The sequence below is a fragment of the Furipterus horrens genome, unplaced genomic scaffold (genome assembly GCF_987537825.1).
Source record: "Furipterus horrens unplaced genomic scaffold, mFurHor1.1.pri manual_scaffold_3, whole genome shotgun sequence".
NCBI classification, from domain to species: domain Eukaryota; kingdom Metazoa; phylum Chordata; class Mammalia; order Chiroptera; family Furipteridae; genus Furipterus; species Furipterus horrens.
The window spans coordinates 106,445,856-106,461,400 of NW_028327173.1; the positions used below are offsets into that span (position 1 = coordinate 106,445,856).

General features: G+C 53.4%; 2 protein-coding genes across 4 annotated transcripts in view; both read right to left on the minus strand.

The window, feature by feature from the left end:
- Positions 1 to 666: 666 nt before the first annotated feature.
- The window catches only part of PML (PML nuclear body scaffold), a 47,810-nt gene continuing 32,931 nt past the window's right edge, over positions 667 to 15,545 (minus strand). For all 3 annotated transcript variants that reach the window (XM_090270025.1, XM_090270027.1, XM_090270026.1), the window contains exons 6-10: positions 12,446 to 12,583; positions 11,848 to 12,106; positions 10,786 to 10,838; positions 2,593 to 2,743; positions 667 to 1,541 (exon numbers count right to left, since the gene is read on the minus strand). In XM_090270025.1, coding sequence (XP_090126151.1) covers positions 763 to 1,541; positions 2,593 to 2,743; positions 10,786 to 10,838; positions 11,848 to 12,106; positions 12,446 to 12,583 — 1,380 coding nt within the window. In that variant the 3' untranslated portion in view covers positions 667 to 762. The remainder of the gene's footprint in view (positions 1,542 to 2,592; positions 2,744 to 10,785; positions 10,839 to 11,847; positions 12,107 to 12,445; positions 12,584 to 15,545) is intronic.
- LOC150015684 (uncharacterized) lies at positions 9,016 to 10,656 on the minus strand. Its single transcript, XM_090270028.1, is given in 1 exon segment — positions 9,016 to 10,656. A coding segment is annotated over 1 exon segment (747 nt). The 5' UTR covers positions 10,193 to 10,656; the 3' UTR covers positions 9,016 to 9,445.

Below are 15,545 nucleotides of genomic sequence, written 5' to 3' on the forward strand. Positions count from 1 at the left end.
GGGCTGAGGCGGGCAGTGCAGACACAGCGAAGGGCCATGCAGAGAGGAGTCAGTGGCCTGAGGACCAAAGTGCAAAGCCTTGACTAAGGGGAGGTGTTTGTGTGGCCAGGAGGAAGGAAGCAAGTGTGGAGGGCAGTGGGGACAGGCATGGCACAGCAGCTTCTGTCTCTGCAGATGTAAGGCCCTTCTGGGATGAAAATGGTCCAGAGGGAAGTGAACAGAGAGCCAGCCTCTGGGCAGGCAGAACCCAAGCACATGAGGGGCGGTTTGGTTTGAAAGGCACTTTGGGTAGCTGTGGGGCCACTGGTGTTGCAGGCAGTGTCCATGGGATCTGTCAGTAGGTCCCCTGGACAGTGGCCAGGGTCAGGGAGGAACTGCAAGGACACTCATGGAAGTGGAAAGCTGGGCTGTTGAGGCAAGATGGGGGCCATTTAGAGAGCCTAGAGGCCATGCCTTCTTCACCCAGAACCTCCCTGGTTCTGGTTCCTGTAAGGGAGGGTCCAGGGGTCTGGTGAATTAACCCATTGATGCACTAAGGATCTGGTGGCTCTGGGAGGGAGCGGGTGGCTGGTTGGCTTGGAACATTCTCTGCGGGGTGTTTAGAGAAGCGGAATTTGATCCTAAAGAAGGAGCACTATTCTAGACCAAATGCCAGCTGAATTTAGGGACCAGGATCTCGGAACGTTGCGATGGGCAAGGCCTGGCTGAGGGACACCATCCCTCTCTGTCCCCCAGAGATTCCAAGCCAGTCATCCCCTCCTCTCAGCTCTGCTGGGAGGCCCTTTTGGCCAAGCTGTGGCTAGCAAGAGGGGTAGAGATGCCTTCTGCCTGTACCAAGGCTGGCTTCTCCAACAGGCCTTTGAAGTAGGTGCTCAGAGCTTGCAGGTTGAGAGCAGGCCAGGCATGGGGCGATGAGGTGGCCTGCAGGTACCGGCTGTACTTCTTCAAGCCCCCCTGTGGGTCCCGGCGGTGTGTGGTCAGCAGCTCCATGAAGGTCACATTGTGGAGGGCCAGGAGGCGGGCCTCGGCCCGGGACAGGACAGTTGCCTGCACCAGAGGCTGCAGGGACCCAAAGCACTGTAGGCTGCTGAAGGAGTAGACATGCTGGGCTAGCTGGGAACCTGAGGAGACCTCCAGGAGGCGGCACAGGTCACGCATGGCCAGGACGGCGGCAAAGGCGCTGTGTTCGCTCATGTTTCTTGCCAGGTAGGTCTTGGCCAGACTCTTGAGCTTGAAGCTGCTAGCCCGGGGCACACGCTCCTGGATGAGGGGCAGGGTGGCCAGGAAGCCGGAGATGGTCTCCTGGAACTCCCACAGCCTGTTCATGTCCTCCAGGGCCCGGAAGAAGTTGGGGAGGCTGGGACCCCACAGCCTATAGCAGGCCAGGATGGGGCGGCACATGGAACTCAGGAAGCAGAGGAAGTGCTGTAGCCCCACCTCCAGGGAGACGGCCTTGGAGTACATACTGAAGGCCTCAGGCTGGATGAACACACGGAACTTGCTCTCCTGGTTCACAGCTGCCAGCTGCCTAATCTTCTGGGCTAGGCAGGAGAGAAGGGCAGGGTGAGGCCCCAGGGACACGGGAAGCACTGGGTGGGGTTGGGGGACCTCCAGGGCTGCCAACCCACTATCCAGAGACTCCACCTTGGGGCCTGCTGCCAGGGACCAAACATCAGCCTCAGAACATTTCCAACTGTGCCCCTAGCTCTGCTGGGGACAGGGAGGAGGTCTACTGCCCTCAAACACTGTGCTCACTGGCTGGGAGTCCAGCTACCCACTCCCTCCCTGCCGCCTGCCTCCGAGTTCACCTAACCCTTTAGATCCAGGTCCCTCCTATGGCTCTTCTGTCAGCCTCACCCACCTACCCTCGAGACTCCTCCAGTTTCTACCTGGCCTTCCACTTCCTGCCCTTGGCCTCCAGTACCACCAATCTTAGCTATAGTTAAGGCTCCTATCCAGCTGGAGTCCTGGGTCAGACAGCACACCTGCCCAATCTATTGTACTCAAGAGTGTGGCTCAGAGCCTCCTGTGGGGTCTGCATGTAGCTTCCCTGTCCTGTAGGAACACCTACCTGCTGCTTCTGGCTGGCTAGGCTAGCCCCAGACTGGGAGTTGAGGGGCTTCTGGAAGAAGGGGTCTTATCTCTCTGTGACTCTGACTCTCTTGACCTCCCTGTGAAACCCCCTGTTGATTGGGCCTTGTACTCAGAAGTTTGCAGTCACAGCCCAATGCCTGGCTTGAGTTGCTGGTCTCAAAGTAGTGACTTCCTGTGTGTACTGGGTTTCTGTTTAGAGGTGTCTTCCCAAGGCTCTCCATGTAAGAGAAGTGCGTGCCAGAGGTGAACTCACAGGGGCGCTTGAGTCACGCTTTCAGGCGCTGGTCAAGGCAGCTGGCCTTATTCAGACAACCAGGTGGCACACCTGGGAGACCAAGGGGAGATGCAGTACCACCTCCCCCCACCCCCTCCCCAAGCTGTGGTCACTGACCAGAGTTCAGGGCTCCCCAGGGCCTTGCAGATGGCTCTGCCTGCACTTATCTTGGGGACTTAGAGACTGAGCTAGAAAGGGGTGGGGATGGTCATCAGAGAACCCACTTTCACTGTCAATCTTGAGGTCAAAGAAAACCAGTGGCCTGTCTTCTGACTGGAGGTCTGCGAAGCTCTCATCTAGGGCCCTGAGGGAGCTGGGGCCCTCCAGATGCAGGTCACTGGACTCGCTGCTGCTGTCATCTGGCTCCAGGAAGGACTGCAACACAGAAAACCAACAGGTCAGGGGACCAGAGGGCGAGCATGTGCTGGTATGTAGTCATGTGTGCGGGAACATGAGCAAGTAGGTATGGCCCAGGCATCTGCATGCGCACGCCCAAGGACATGTTCTTAGGGAAGGGAGGTGTACGTCCAGGTGAGTGCATGTGTACAAGGATGTGTGCATAGGACAGGACATGGATGTACATGTGCACTTGCGCGGGCCGTATTTCAGATAGTGTACATGCATTAGAGAGGAGCAGCGAGCGGATGAGATCACATGGACAAGTTTGTGCATCTGGGTATGCAAGGGGAGGTGTGAATTTGTGATCCTGTGTTGACACAAGTTTGTGTGAAAGCACAAACTTGTGAGCGAGTGTGTGCAGGGGGGAGTAGTGCCGGGGGTGGGGCTTGGGGGAGGGGCCAGTGCTACGGAGCAGAGGGCTGGAAGTGCCTTTTCTCACTTCATTTCTGAGCACACTCAGGAGAAACATGAACTGGAGACAGGAGGAAAGAGTCCCATCTTGAACCCCAGATGTTTCTCTGGAAGGGGCCAGGAGCCTGGCTTTTGTTGTCCCCAAAGCCAGCCAAGGTCCTAGTGTCCTACACAAAGGGGAGAGGGTGGACTGCTCAGCCTCGAGGACCACACTGAGGTGGACACACGGAGACTGACACAGAGCAGTGGAGGGATAAAGCTCAGAGCCTAGAGGCTGTCACGCAGCAACCAGGAGCCCGCTGCTGCTTAGGGAAGCCTGAGGCTCCTCCAGGCTGATCACCAAGGCAAGAACAGTTTGAAAGGCCTCTGGTGTGGAGGAAGGGCCCCAGCTCCCAAGGGGCTGGGGCTACGGAGTTAGATGCAGCCTCTCATAATATAGAGTTAACTGCTTGTTATCTGCACAGCTGCCGAACCTAGATGTCTTTGGTGGCCAGCTCAAAACCTCCTGTGAATGCCACCTGTGGATATTAGCCAGAGATGAGGAGGGAAGGACACGGCCAGCATCCTAGGGCTGGCTGGGGGCCCTGCTGGGACACAGTCCAGAGTGGGCCTTGGTCTTTCCTCCTATGGACTGCCTCTGGCTGGTTGATGGAGTTGGTCCCACTTGGGGCCATCTGAGGCCTCTGACTAATGTCCTTGGCCTAGGAGGTAATCAGCATATTCTTCCAGGCCCTTCTATTTTCCAGGTGAAACATTTAATGAACAAAACTTCAGCCAACAACTAAATCATTACTAACCACAGGTAAAATGTGCTGGATTTTCCTGGGAGTGGCTGATTTTTATTTTGTTTGCATTTCATAGCCTTACCCCAGGCTCTCCAACTTCCTCCCAGTCATTGATAGAAACATTCACTACAAATCCATCTAGAGCTGGTTTTACTCAGAGAAGCCTGTGAGCTCCAGGACTTTAGACAGAAGGCCCTAGTAAGAGACTTCATCACAAGCCTTGCACACAGCCACGCATCCAAGGCTGTTTGTGTAACTGGCTCTGACTCTGCCTCGATGTCCTGGCTTCCTTCCCTCCTTTGTAAGTAGTCTTTTAGAGCATTTTCCTTGAAGTTGATAGTTGGTGATAGAAGGTGGAGACTCCACCTTCTTCCCCCATGGGAGAACCCAGTGCCTTTCTCTCCAGCCTCCCAGAGCCTGTTCCATTTGTAAGGCAGCGGCGCTCTCACACTTGGGCTGGTGGAGAGCCGCTATCCTTGTTATGCCCTCACCTGGGCCTCAGCTCTCTCACCAATGGCTGAAGAGTCATTCCCTCAGCTGAGTCCTCTCTGCCATCCACTGACATGGTGCACAGAGCTTTCTATTCCTTCTTCTTTTTGCTCCAAACATAAGTGCAAAAGCCGCTGCAGTGGCCCTGAGGGCTTCCACTTGTCTCCATCCTTCTGCCATGTCTCTTCCGGCCTTAGAGCCAGAATCTTCTTCTAGGATACTTTTTTCCAAGTTCAGTTCCCTGGAGAGAGGCACAACTTAATCTTTGGGCCAGCTCCCCAATCTTTATACCGGGGTTATTTATGATGGCTACCAGAACCTCATTATTAGAGCTTCCCATTGTCCTGGGGTCATTTTCTTTCACAGTCATGGAAATGTCTTCTGTCCTGTACTTCCTGAAGACTGTGGAGGCTCCCTTAATGAAAGGGCACTACCTCTTTTCTGCTGAGATTGTCAGTGGAGGCAAGCTACATCTCCCAGCTCTGATTCCTCATCCTCCCAGGTTCCTCTTGCCCTTGGCCTTTCACAAAGTATGGTCTCTCTGTGGGGCTGGTCCCACAGGAACATTTTCCACTGAACTCTAGTCACCTGTAACTCAATTTCCTCACCCTGGAAAGTACTGGCACATTAAAAAAAAAAAAAAAAAAAGACTTTTCTAAAGGCCCAGGGTTCACAGAAGGGCAATCAGCACATTGAGGGTCTGGTGCAAAATGCCTCTCTACCCCTGTTCAATAAGGAAAACCCGCCCGTTCCACCCCGACCCCTCCACACCTTGACCTATTGCGCAATCTGGGTAACTGAATGGGTGGGGAGCAGAGAGAGGGGCAGTGTGAGAAAGGTCTGCTTGGCTGGGAAAGGGGTGGGGCAGAAACAAAGTGGGGGTGGGTGAGTCCCTGTGTGAGGCCTGGAAAATGAGCAGTGGGGGAACACTCTGAGGACCCAGGAGAGCTGAAAGCAGCAGAGGAATTTAAGAAGTGCTGCTGTGAGTTATGAGTTGGGTCCCTTTGAAAGATGCAAATTAAATACTGGAATGTGTTTTTTTTAACATTATATTTGGCTAATGAACTGTTTCTCAAACGGAGCCACGAGGGGATCCAGGATTTTTTTCAGGATACACATGCAGTCTGGTTCATGAGCTGTATTTCACTTCTTATCATAGGTCAGCTGAGCAGGTCAACCATATTCCAACTCAACTCAGCAGGCCTAATGGCTATACCAAAAGTCTAGGTGGCTCATCTAGGAAGATCCAGCTCTCTCCTTCCCCTCTGGGTGCTATCCCAGGAGGTACATGTCATCTCCATTCAAGGCTAAGGCACACACTTCTGAGCACCATTTCTCTGACACCCATGTGCAACTGAACCCCCAGTTCTTTCAGGGTTCTCTCCTTTGCCTTGAGTAGCTTGAAGAAGCCGTGATGCCCAGCCTCTACCCTAGACCAATTCAATTAGGGTCTCTGTGGATGGGACCTAGGAATCTGTTGTTGGTAAAACCCCAAGTGATCAGTGTCAGGCAGGGCTGAGACACACTGTCCTAATTACTGATTCAGTCCATGTCTGGGCATCAGCCAGACAGGAGCCAATGCCTTTGATATTCAGCATCTAGTCACCCGGAGATAATGTACGTAGTATCTGACATTACTGCTTACCCAGAGTCCCCAGCTCCTGTGGGACTTTCTCAGCATCCAACCCTAAGCAACAGTTGGGATCAGTTGGGCCCAGACACATGCACTGCTGGTTTTTGCAGGTATAAAACCCCAGTTCTTGCTAAGTCTGGAAGGCCCCAGAGATATCTCACCTGTATCTGGGACAAGGCCCACCTCGTTAGCACACCTGTGGCCCCACTGCCCCTCTGCAGACTGCTGCTGCCCTCGGGGGACCCAGCTGCCCTCTTCCCAGCAAAGCACCTTTTGTTCTGACACACACCCACCCGCATCACTGTCCCTCCCCTGGAGGAACTGCTCCCCACAGGCCTCCCTTCCACTGGTCACCACAGCCACTGGGACACACCCCTTGCTAGGCTCCCTCCTGCTTCCACTTGGTGTTTGGGCTGCCAGGCCCTGGGGCCAACCATCAGTTGCAAGAGTGGTGAGAACACTCATTTTTTTTCTGCCTTGGGTCGTAACACAGGGCCCATAGCAGAGGCACTGCTGACCCAAGGGGCCACCGCCAGACCCGAGTCTCGCCCCTCCACCCAACTGTTGCTTCACCTGGCTGGGGCAAGAGAGAGGTCTTTTGCAAAGGGCCCCTCCCGCTCACAGTTTCTTCCCTGGCCCAGCAGGTCTGCACCAGAGTCCCCAGACTGTCTACGGTCCAGCAGCTGACGCGCCGGCAGCCCGAGCAGGAGGCGGGGGTGCCCGCATGCCTTGGTACGCTTGGGAAGCATGGCATGTTAGCAGGCTGGTATTCTACAACTGTCACTGGACGGTCAGAGAAAGGCCACAGAGATGGGGGACACGGCAATGTAGGTGCCTGGATCACCAGGGATTGTTATCCTGCCCCTTCCCTCCAAGCTGCTTTGACTACTCTAGGAGCACTGGGGGGGACTTATTTTGTTTTCTTTTAAATGTTTTTCAAAAAGTTTGAGAGTCCTGTAATGGCTAATTTGGTAATAGTGTGTCCGAAGAACACCTGCACAAAAGCAGTTGTCCTCTGGCTCTCTCCACACCTGCAGACCTAGTCTCAAAGGTGAGCAGCTGTTTCTAAGTTTAATTCTTCATCACCTTCAACATGCTTCTCCCTCCTTCCTTGATGAGCCTCAGGCGACACCTGGCTCCTTGCCGACAGCTGAGGGTTAGACCGACACGCTCACCACCCAGACACCGCTGCGTCGGTTCCTCTGCTTGACCCTCAGAAGTCTGGTCAGCCCAGTGGTAGCCAGCCTTTTCCTCTTTCCTTCCCAGGCCTCTACCTCCACCCAGGCTCAATTTTAATTTTACCAAGGTTATAAAATGGAAAAAAGCACCAAGGTTTCAGAGGAATTTAGAACAGGGATAGAAAAGGTGTACGAGCATGTGCACGTCCTGGGACACTCCGGGCCTCGGCTTGTCTAACTGGGCAGATGATGCAGTTTATCAGAGGAAGAAATGAGCCTGAGGTCTCTATGGGGCATTGGAGTGCAGCTGTGGGAAGGCCATTGGCTGTGCTGGTCTGTCATCAGCAGCCGCTGGCCTATAAGTGAGGACACAGCCCGGCTGAGATCACAGGAGAGTATAGAGACGGACAGGGAAGAGGGGCCAGAACCAAAGCCGGGACATTTAAAGGAACAGCGACCTTGAAGGAGAGGAGCAGCAGTCGGGCTGCAGGGGGGAGCCCTCCTGAACCAAGGGGAAGCACTCTCTCGGGAGGGTCCAAGGCTGGTCAAGAGCAACGACTGAAGGGGACCATTGGACTTGGAGGCAGGGAGGGTTCCATAGGCACTGTGGGGGAGGGGGAGCAGAGACATGGGGGGAGCAAGGAGCACCCGAGGCTGGAAATACGGGGAGGAGAGGAAAAGGAGGTTCTGAGATGGTACGACTTCCTTCGGCATGCTTAGACATGGCCTGTAAGGAAGTGGAAGTATTTGAAGATGCAGATGAGGACGGGGAGATGGGGTAAGCTCCCAAGGAGGCAAGGGTGCTGGGGCCAGGACAGAGGAGGAGTCCCAGCAAGAGGTCATGTTCCTCCACCCTCACAGGACAAGGGGAAGAATGTGAGGGGGTCAGGTCAATCTGTGATTGAATATTGGATAGCAAGATACCGACGGCTTCTTCGCCATCTGAGGGTTCCCACAGTCTTCCCAGGGCAGAGGGTGCAATCACTGTCAGGAGTGTGGGTGGGGATGAGGAGCCAGAGCTCAGGCCGTGGAGGTGCAGTGAGCTGGGGTGGAGGCTGGGAGTGCGCCTTAGACTATCCTTTGCGGTTTTCCTCCCGTTGATTTTCTGAAACAGAATTGGCTCCATGTGGCAGTGAGGAGGCAAGCTAATGAATCCCTCCAGGGTGCTTTTTTTTGGAGGGCAGGCTAAGAGGAGGCCAGGAGGAGGCAGGGTGCGGAGATCCTGATGAAAGATTGGCTGAAATGGTGGGCGGGCGTTGCCGGCTGGAGGTAAAGGAAGGAGCTGGGAGGGAGAGAGTGGAGGCCCTGGTCAGTCTTGAATGGGCCAGTTCAGTGATGGTGAGGGTCCTAGGGTGGCTTTGCGGTGAAGACCCTCAAGAAGTCAAGGAGTGGAGAGGCCAGGATGGTGGAAGCTTTAGTTTCCCAGGAAGAAGGGAGAGGAACCTTAGGAGGCAGGCGCCAGGCTTCCCTGTGTGGGGAAAGCTGGGGGACGTGTGATATGAGCTAGGGAAAGTGGGGTTCACCTCAAAGGCACGGGAGGTCTTACCAGATGGTGGGACTGAAACAGCCCACGAGGTACAGAGGGTCTTGACCCCACCTCCTACCTCTGATGCTCAGATTGTGGGAGAAACAGGACATAGTGACCCCACAGGAGAACCAAGTTTCAGTGTAGGGAGGTGACAAAAACCACCTGTAGGGAAGAGCTAAGTCCAGCAGGGAATCTGTTGGTCATGGAGGAAGGGTTTGCAAGAGTGATCTTTCAACAAACATTTATTGAGCAACCACACAGGCCAGGTCCCGGGACCGACACAGTCCCTGCCCTCATGGTCTCAGATCCTAGCAGGGGCCCAGTGGAAAGGTGTGGGGTAGGGCAGTGGGGCAGTGGGATGTATAAAAGGCAAGAGAAGCTTCCTTTCCTTGAGCATAGGCCCAGGTATGTGAGTAGTGGCCTAAATCTGTCATGTCCTCTCAGCTGAAGAGGACTGGAGTCTCCCTGCCCAGAGTCTATCCTTCCTTGGTTTGCTCCTTGACCAAGAAGTATGAATGCCTACTGTTGCAGGGCCTTTGGGTGTATGGGCTGGGCTGGCAGCGGGCTGGATGGGGACAGGGTGCCGGGCTTAGGTACTGGCCACAAGGTTACAAGATGGTGGCCAGCACCCGTAGAGGGAGGCACTCGGGGCTCTCAGAGGCTTGTCTGAGGGGGGCCCAGGTTGGTGGAGGGCCTTTCTGGTGAGGCCAGAGATGGGGATGCATTTGGAAGGACTTCTAGTGTGACTTGGGTTTGAGGGTTCTCCACAGGGGTCCTGTCAGAATCCTGGGGGGAGATTCCTGCCCCCAGACTCTGGGGTGACTGGCCTTCTGCGCCGCCCCGCCTGAGAGAGGTATCAAGCTGGGGAGACACAGAGGACAGAGGAAGAGCAAATCAGTTGTTGAGCCACTAAGCTACATGGGGGGATCCCCGGAGGGAGTGGCCGAGAGACCGCCTTGCCCTTCTCGCCTGTCGGAGTTGGCCGATGGCCCTTTGGAAGCAAGTGCGATCCTCCTGGGGACTGGCAGGATGGTTGGGAGGCTCCGAGTTGGCAAGGGTGGTGGCCTGGCCCACAGGAGAAGGACAAGTCCACAAGGGAGCACGATGGACTTTGGGCGGCAGGCGGAAGATGTGGTGAAGGCGGGTGGCTCTTTGTGTTCTCCGGGACAGGTAGCTGATCCCATGGTGGGTGGTGGCATGCTCCTGGTGCCCAGGTGGCTGGCTGGGAGACTTGGCATCGGGAATGGCATCTTGCATGGCAGGACTACGGGGAGGCCGTGTCAGGCGGCAGCGTATGACTTGGGATAGACGGGAGGCCCAGCTGGTGTAGGATGCTCCTTGTGCTCTGAGCAGAGGGTGGGCTGGCAGGGAGTATGGCGCTGTGGTCTCCGTGGGATCCATGCACTTTCCAATACAGAACCTCAGACTGAGGGCTGGAAGCGACTCAGGGGCCACCCAGTCCAACCTTTCACTGTTCAGATGCCCTTTGCTCCTGGACAGGTGACTGCCCAGACTCCATTAACAAACCTCAGGGACAGAAGGGTCATAACCCACAAGCCGCTGTTCCATTATAGAAGTTCTTTCTTACCAGGAGTGAGACTTGCTTGTGTGGACCCTGCGTGGCGCTGCCCTGTGCCCTCACACCCCGCACTGGCCCTCACTACTATCCACCTTCCTTGAGGACTTATGAGGACAGCAATGCATAAGGAAGCTCCCCACAAAGGCAATGGCTAGTCCAGAAAACAGAGCTCTAGAAGGAAGCGCTCTATTGGCACTTCTAAAGAGAATATATGGTTACTGAAGGCCCCTCATCTGGCAGGAAGGCTGGGGCAGTCCAGGCCCACAGCTGGCATTTGGAGACTGTCCTCAGGACAGTTCAGGACTTACTGCCTTGCTAGAAAATACCCCAGGTACATGGCAGGTCTGAGACACCTGCTGTGACTGTGTTCCCTGGGACCTGGAAAAGGGGGAAGCAGGAGTCCTGGGCCACTCACCGAGTTTTCGACATCCGAGTCTTCTGAGCTGCTGATCACCACGATGCGTTCCTCTGAAATGAGGCGGGGAGGCAGCATCAGGCCCCGATGGGAATGCCCGTTCCTCCCTCCAACCTGTGCTCCCGTAGAAACCCTTACATTCCAGTGGCCTGGGTGGGTGACATGTGGTGGGCAAGAGGGGCTGTCAATATTCAGTGTGCGTGCCTATGTGGACTGCTTATTTACAGTGGCTTTCCAAGACTGCCTTCTGTGTCATCTGTGAACACTTAATTCAGCTGCTGGGCCTGAGTATAGAACCTGCTCCTCGCAGAGCTGCCTGACAAGCACCAGCTGCCTTGGAACCTCGTGCAATGCTAAAGAAGCACGCTGGTGAATTCCAGTTCTCAGACCCGTGAGCTAAGATGTTCAAGTTAAAAGACACCCTATTACCTAGATAAAACCTTCTGATTTAGCAATTGCATTTGTGAGCAAGAAGTATCAGTTAGGGCTTGGTGTGTGAACTGCGTCAGGACTCAGGTTGGAACCTAGAATGAGAACATTCCAGAATTCTATGGTCCTGGCAGTGTCCATAAAGGATGTCTAGGACAGGGGAAAAAAATTGGAACTATTGTAACAATATAATCAATAAAATATACTTAAAAAAAAAAAAAGATGTCTAGGACAAATGAGGTGACTTAAGTTGTGGCCTTTGCAGAAAACTCTGGGAACTGATGGGTATGGATTTTACTTAAGTCCTTTCTGGGAGCATGCTGGGCACCCACCAAACAAACATTGCTTGGGGAGACCCATGTTGTGCAGAGGCATGGTGCTGGGTTCTGTAAGAGTGTATTGGGGGAAGGAGTTGAGGAACTGTGGGCTTCAGCCTCTCATGTTCCCCACACTGGAATTCTAGCAAAGCTTTAACTCACTCCACAGACCAACCGTGGGCTCTCCTTGCCCCATCTGGTGGCAGCTGAGGGCAGCTGTTGGCTTTGGGCTTCCTGGGTGGGGTCAGGATGCAGAAGAGGGGCCCTGGAGGACAGCAATGTAGGCCTCAGCCTCTGTTGCCCCCAACCTCCCTACCTGCCTCCCCAGAGTCGCCAGCCTTGTGGTTGCTGTTGAGCAGTAATTCCTCATTTCCGATGTTGTGGCTCTCGGGGCTGGGGGTTCCCTCCAGCGTGGGTAGTGAGACTGCCTTGGAGGTGCTGGGCCTGGGCTGCTCAGGGGAGCTCCGTGCCAATCTGGCCTCCTTCTCTTCCTCTGACTCCATCTTGATAACCTTCCTGGGGCACTCAGTCTGGCAGGACTTCCTCTTCTGTGGTGTGGCTGTAGTGGAGACCTCCTATGCAGTGAGGAGTCACAGTGCCAGGTCAGGAGCCTCCATGGGCCCTGAGGTGGTGGGCAGAGACCCAGAACTGGGTGGCAGAGGCCTGTGGCAGAGCCTGCCTCTCCCCACACAGAAAGCCCTCCCAGGTTGCCCTGTACACTGGCCCTGCCTGCTAACCACGGGCCTCTGCAGGCCTCTGCCTCCCCCAGCGAGTGGCTCATATACTTAGAGAGGAACTTTCTGACAGGGCAGCCAAGGGCAAGCAAGGGCATAAAGCAGGTGCTGATCAAGATCTGGATTCTCAGGTGGGATCTGGGATCTCAGGATGGGAGGCGGGGACTGGAGAGAACTCACCTGCCTGCAGGAGGGGTCTCTGACGGAGTAGGCGTACATCGGCACAGGGTGCGCCCCAGGCACTGACTGTACCACAGCCACAGGCTGACCATCAGCCAGCCTCAGGGCCTGCGCCTGAGACATCTGTGGCCCCTCTGGCTGCAAAGTCAGGAAAGGAGAATTGGAAATGACTGGGCAGCAGGAGATGGCTGGGAACACAGGCCTGGGGTCAGCCCAATCCCCAGGGCCTCACGTAGCCACAGGTACAGGCTGCCGGGTCCACAGCCCAGAGCCCCTAGGGACCAGGAGTCTTCCCTGCACCCTGATGGTTTCACCTCATGACCCTGAGGTGCTGGCATCCAAGAATCAATGCCCAGCAACTCCTCAAGGCTCACTTGACACCTAGCCTGCATAGATCCAGGGACAAGTGCTCACTGCTGTTGGGACCAGCTCCTCCTCAGCAGTGAAGCTGCAACAGGAAGGACACCTTTCCATGAAGCTGCAGCTGGCCTCCCTGTGGCCTTCACAACAGCCGTTATGCACCTTGGACAAATCACTTAAAACTCCTGGGGCCTCTCAGTCCCTCTCTGTAAATGGAAATAGTCATGATGTCTAACTCCCAGGGTAGTGTGGATGAAGTATGGTACTAAGTAAAATGCTAGGAAGAGTGCCTGGCACTTGGCAGCTGATGGTGATGACAGTGTTTTTATTACTACTCTGCACCAGGCACAGTGCCGAGTGCTTCGTGCACCCATCCCAAAATGAAGTAGAAGCATTTCCTCAAAGTTACAGAATTTTCATATCCCAAAACTTGCACATGAATGTTCACAGCAGCACTATTCACAATAGCCAAAAAATGTCTAGCAACGGAATGTGGTACACCCATACAAGAGGTATTATTCAGCCAGAAGAGGACTGACATTCTGATACACACACATGAATGAACCTTGAACACATAATACTGAGTGAAAACAAGTTGGCCAGCCCTGGCCCGGTGGCCCAGTTGGTTGGAGCATCATCCCTTATACCAAGGGGTTGCCAGCCACAAAAGGATACATATTGTGTTTCCACTTATGTGAAATATCCAGGATAGCTAACTGCAGAAACAGAAAGTAGCCTGGAGGTTGCCAGGGGATGGGGGTGGGCGCAATGAGGAATGAATGCTTCGTGGATCCAGCGTTTCCTTTTGGGATAATGGAAGTATTCTGAACTAGATAGGTGGGAAGGTTGTACAAGATTGTGAGTATACTAAATGTCACTGACTTTTACACTTTAAAATAGTTTAAAATGTGTGTTTTCTTACATGAATTTTACCACAATAAAAAAACTACAGTAAAAAAAAAAAGTACCGTCCTGATTATCACCAATCTACAGAGGAGGAAACTGAAAGTGAGAGGCAAATTGGTGTCCTAAGGTCACATACCCAACAAGTGTCTGGACCAGGGTTCGAGCCCAGTGTTCTGAAACGGAAGGTCCCTTCTGTGCCTCTGCAGCTTGCTTTCCTTCAGTCACTGTCTCCCTTACATCCCTCCCCGCCATCCTTCCCTACCGTGTGAAACTGAACAGCATGCTGGACCCCTTGCTGAAAATGAGTAACGTGGGAAGTACTCCTTCGAAAGGGGAGGCCCAGACTCCTGTTCCTAATCTGACCCCTTGGCGCCTCAAATTTCGGTAGATGATCATTACTCAGGAGCCTGCAGTCTGTCCACATGGTGAAGAAAAGGCATTCATTCCAACACAGCTCAGGGGCCCTTCATCAGGCAGAGCTACATTGGAAAAGTCAGGTGACCCACTGAGATTACGAGGCCAGGGACCTGCGTTCCTTACTGGGACAAGATCTGCCCCGCCTGTGTGGGGAAAGACATGGTCAGGCCCACCCTCAGAGGGACCACCAAAGATAATCTGGTCAGGCCTGGGCTGGGGTAAGCAGGGAACGCCCAGCACCACGGGGCCACGTGCTGGGTACCGGCCCGAGACAGGGAGGGCCCTTTCTGGCTTCAGTGCTCTAATGTGGACCGTGGGCTCCTCCAGTCTGCTGTAACTGACTGACTGCCATCTTTCCTCCTGCATTCCTGGGTTTCTTTTGCTCAAGATCTTTACAGAAAGGGAGGAGAGTTGTCTGAGGATCAGAGAATGAAGCCTGTCTGGGGGAAGGGAAAGAACAAAAAATCTCTGATTCCAGGAAAGTGCAGTCTCCACTGAGTACTCTACACCAGTGTTTTTCAAAGTGTATACAATGTGATCCATTAGATCATGAAAGCAATCAAGTGGGTCATAACCCACATGTTTTATATCACATAGAACAGAAAATATTAGTGCAATTCCATGTAATAAGTATAACTTGTTTTGCCGAACTTCTATTTCCGTTAGAGGTATGTATGTGTGCCTATAGTGTGTAGGCTAGATGTAAAACACATTTTTTTACAATGAGCAGTGGTCAAAAAAAGTTTAAATCACCTATTATAAAAAATATGGGTGAGAATATGGAAAAAAATGGAAACCCTGTGCACTGCTGGTGAGAATGTAGACTGGGATAGCCACTATGGAAAGTTGGAGGGCAGTTCCTCAACAAATTAAAAATAGAATTACCATATAATCCAGCAATTCTACTTATAGGTAAATTTTATGTTACGTGTATTTTATTACCATTAACAATTTTTAAGTTGAAAAGATCCTGCTCTATTATTTCATGTCTTCCTCTACAGGCTGCTGGTATGTAAAAGACCTTTCCCTGTGGGCCATGAACTCCTCAAAGACAGGGTTTGGTTCCTATGCCTCTCTCCCCTTCCTGACACCCACCCTCAGTGTTAGTGAAGCAGGGTTACATGAAGGCTCAGTAAAGGAAAAAATACCATGATGATTGACTTATAGTTGTTTTATAGCTTTAAAATTTTTTATTTTTTTCATTAAAGTATTGTAACAGTTCTCTGTGAGAAACAAAAGGGGGAAAATGCACAAGCTGCCCTACACTCACAGCAGTCCTAGTGAAGCTGTGGGCATGCTTTGTTGTCTCCACTTAGGTACATGGTTGTCATGAAAGTGAACCAACAGTTTCAAGAGGGGTGAATGCTGGTACCAGAAGCCCAGATTCTGCCTTCTAAGGCAGGGACATGGGTACAGG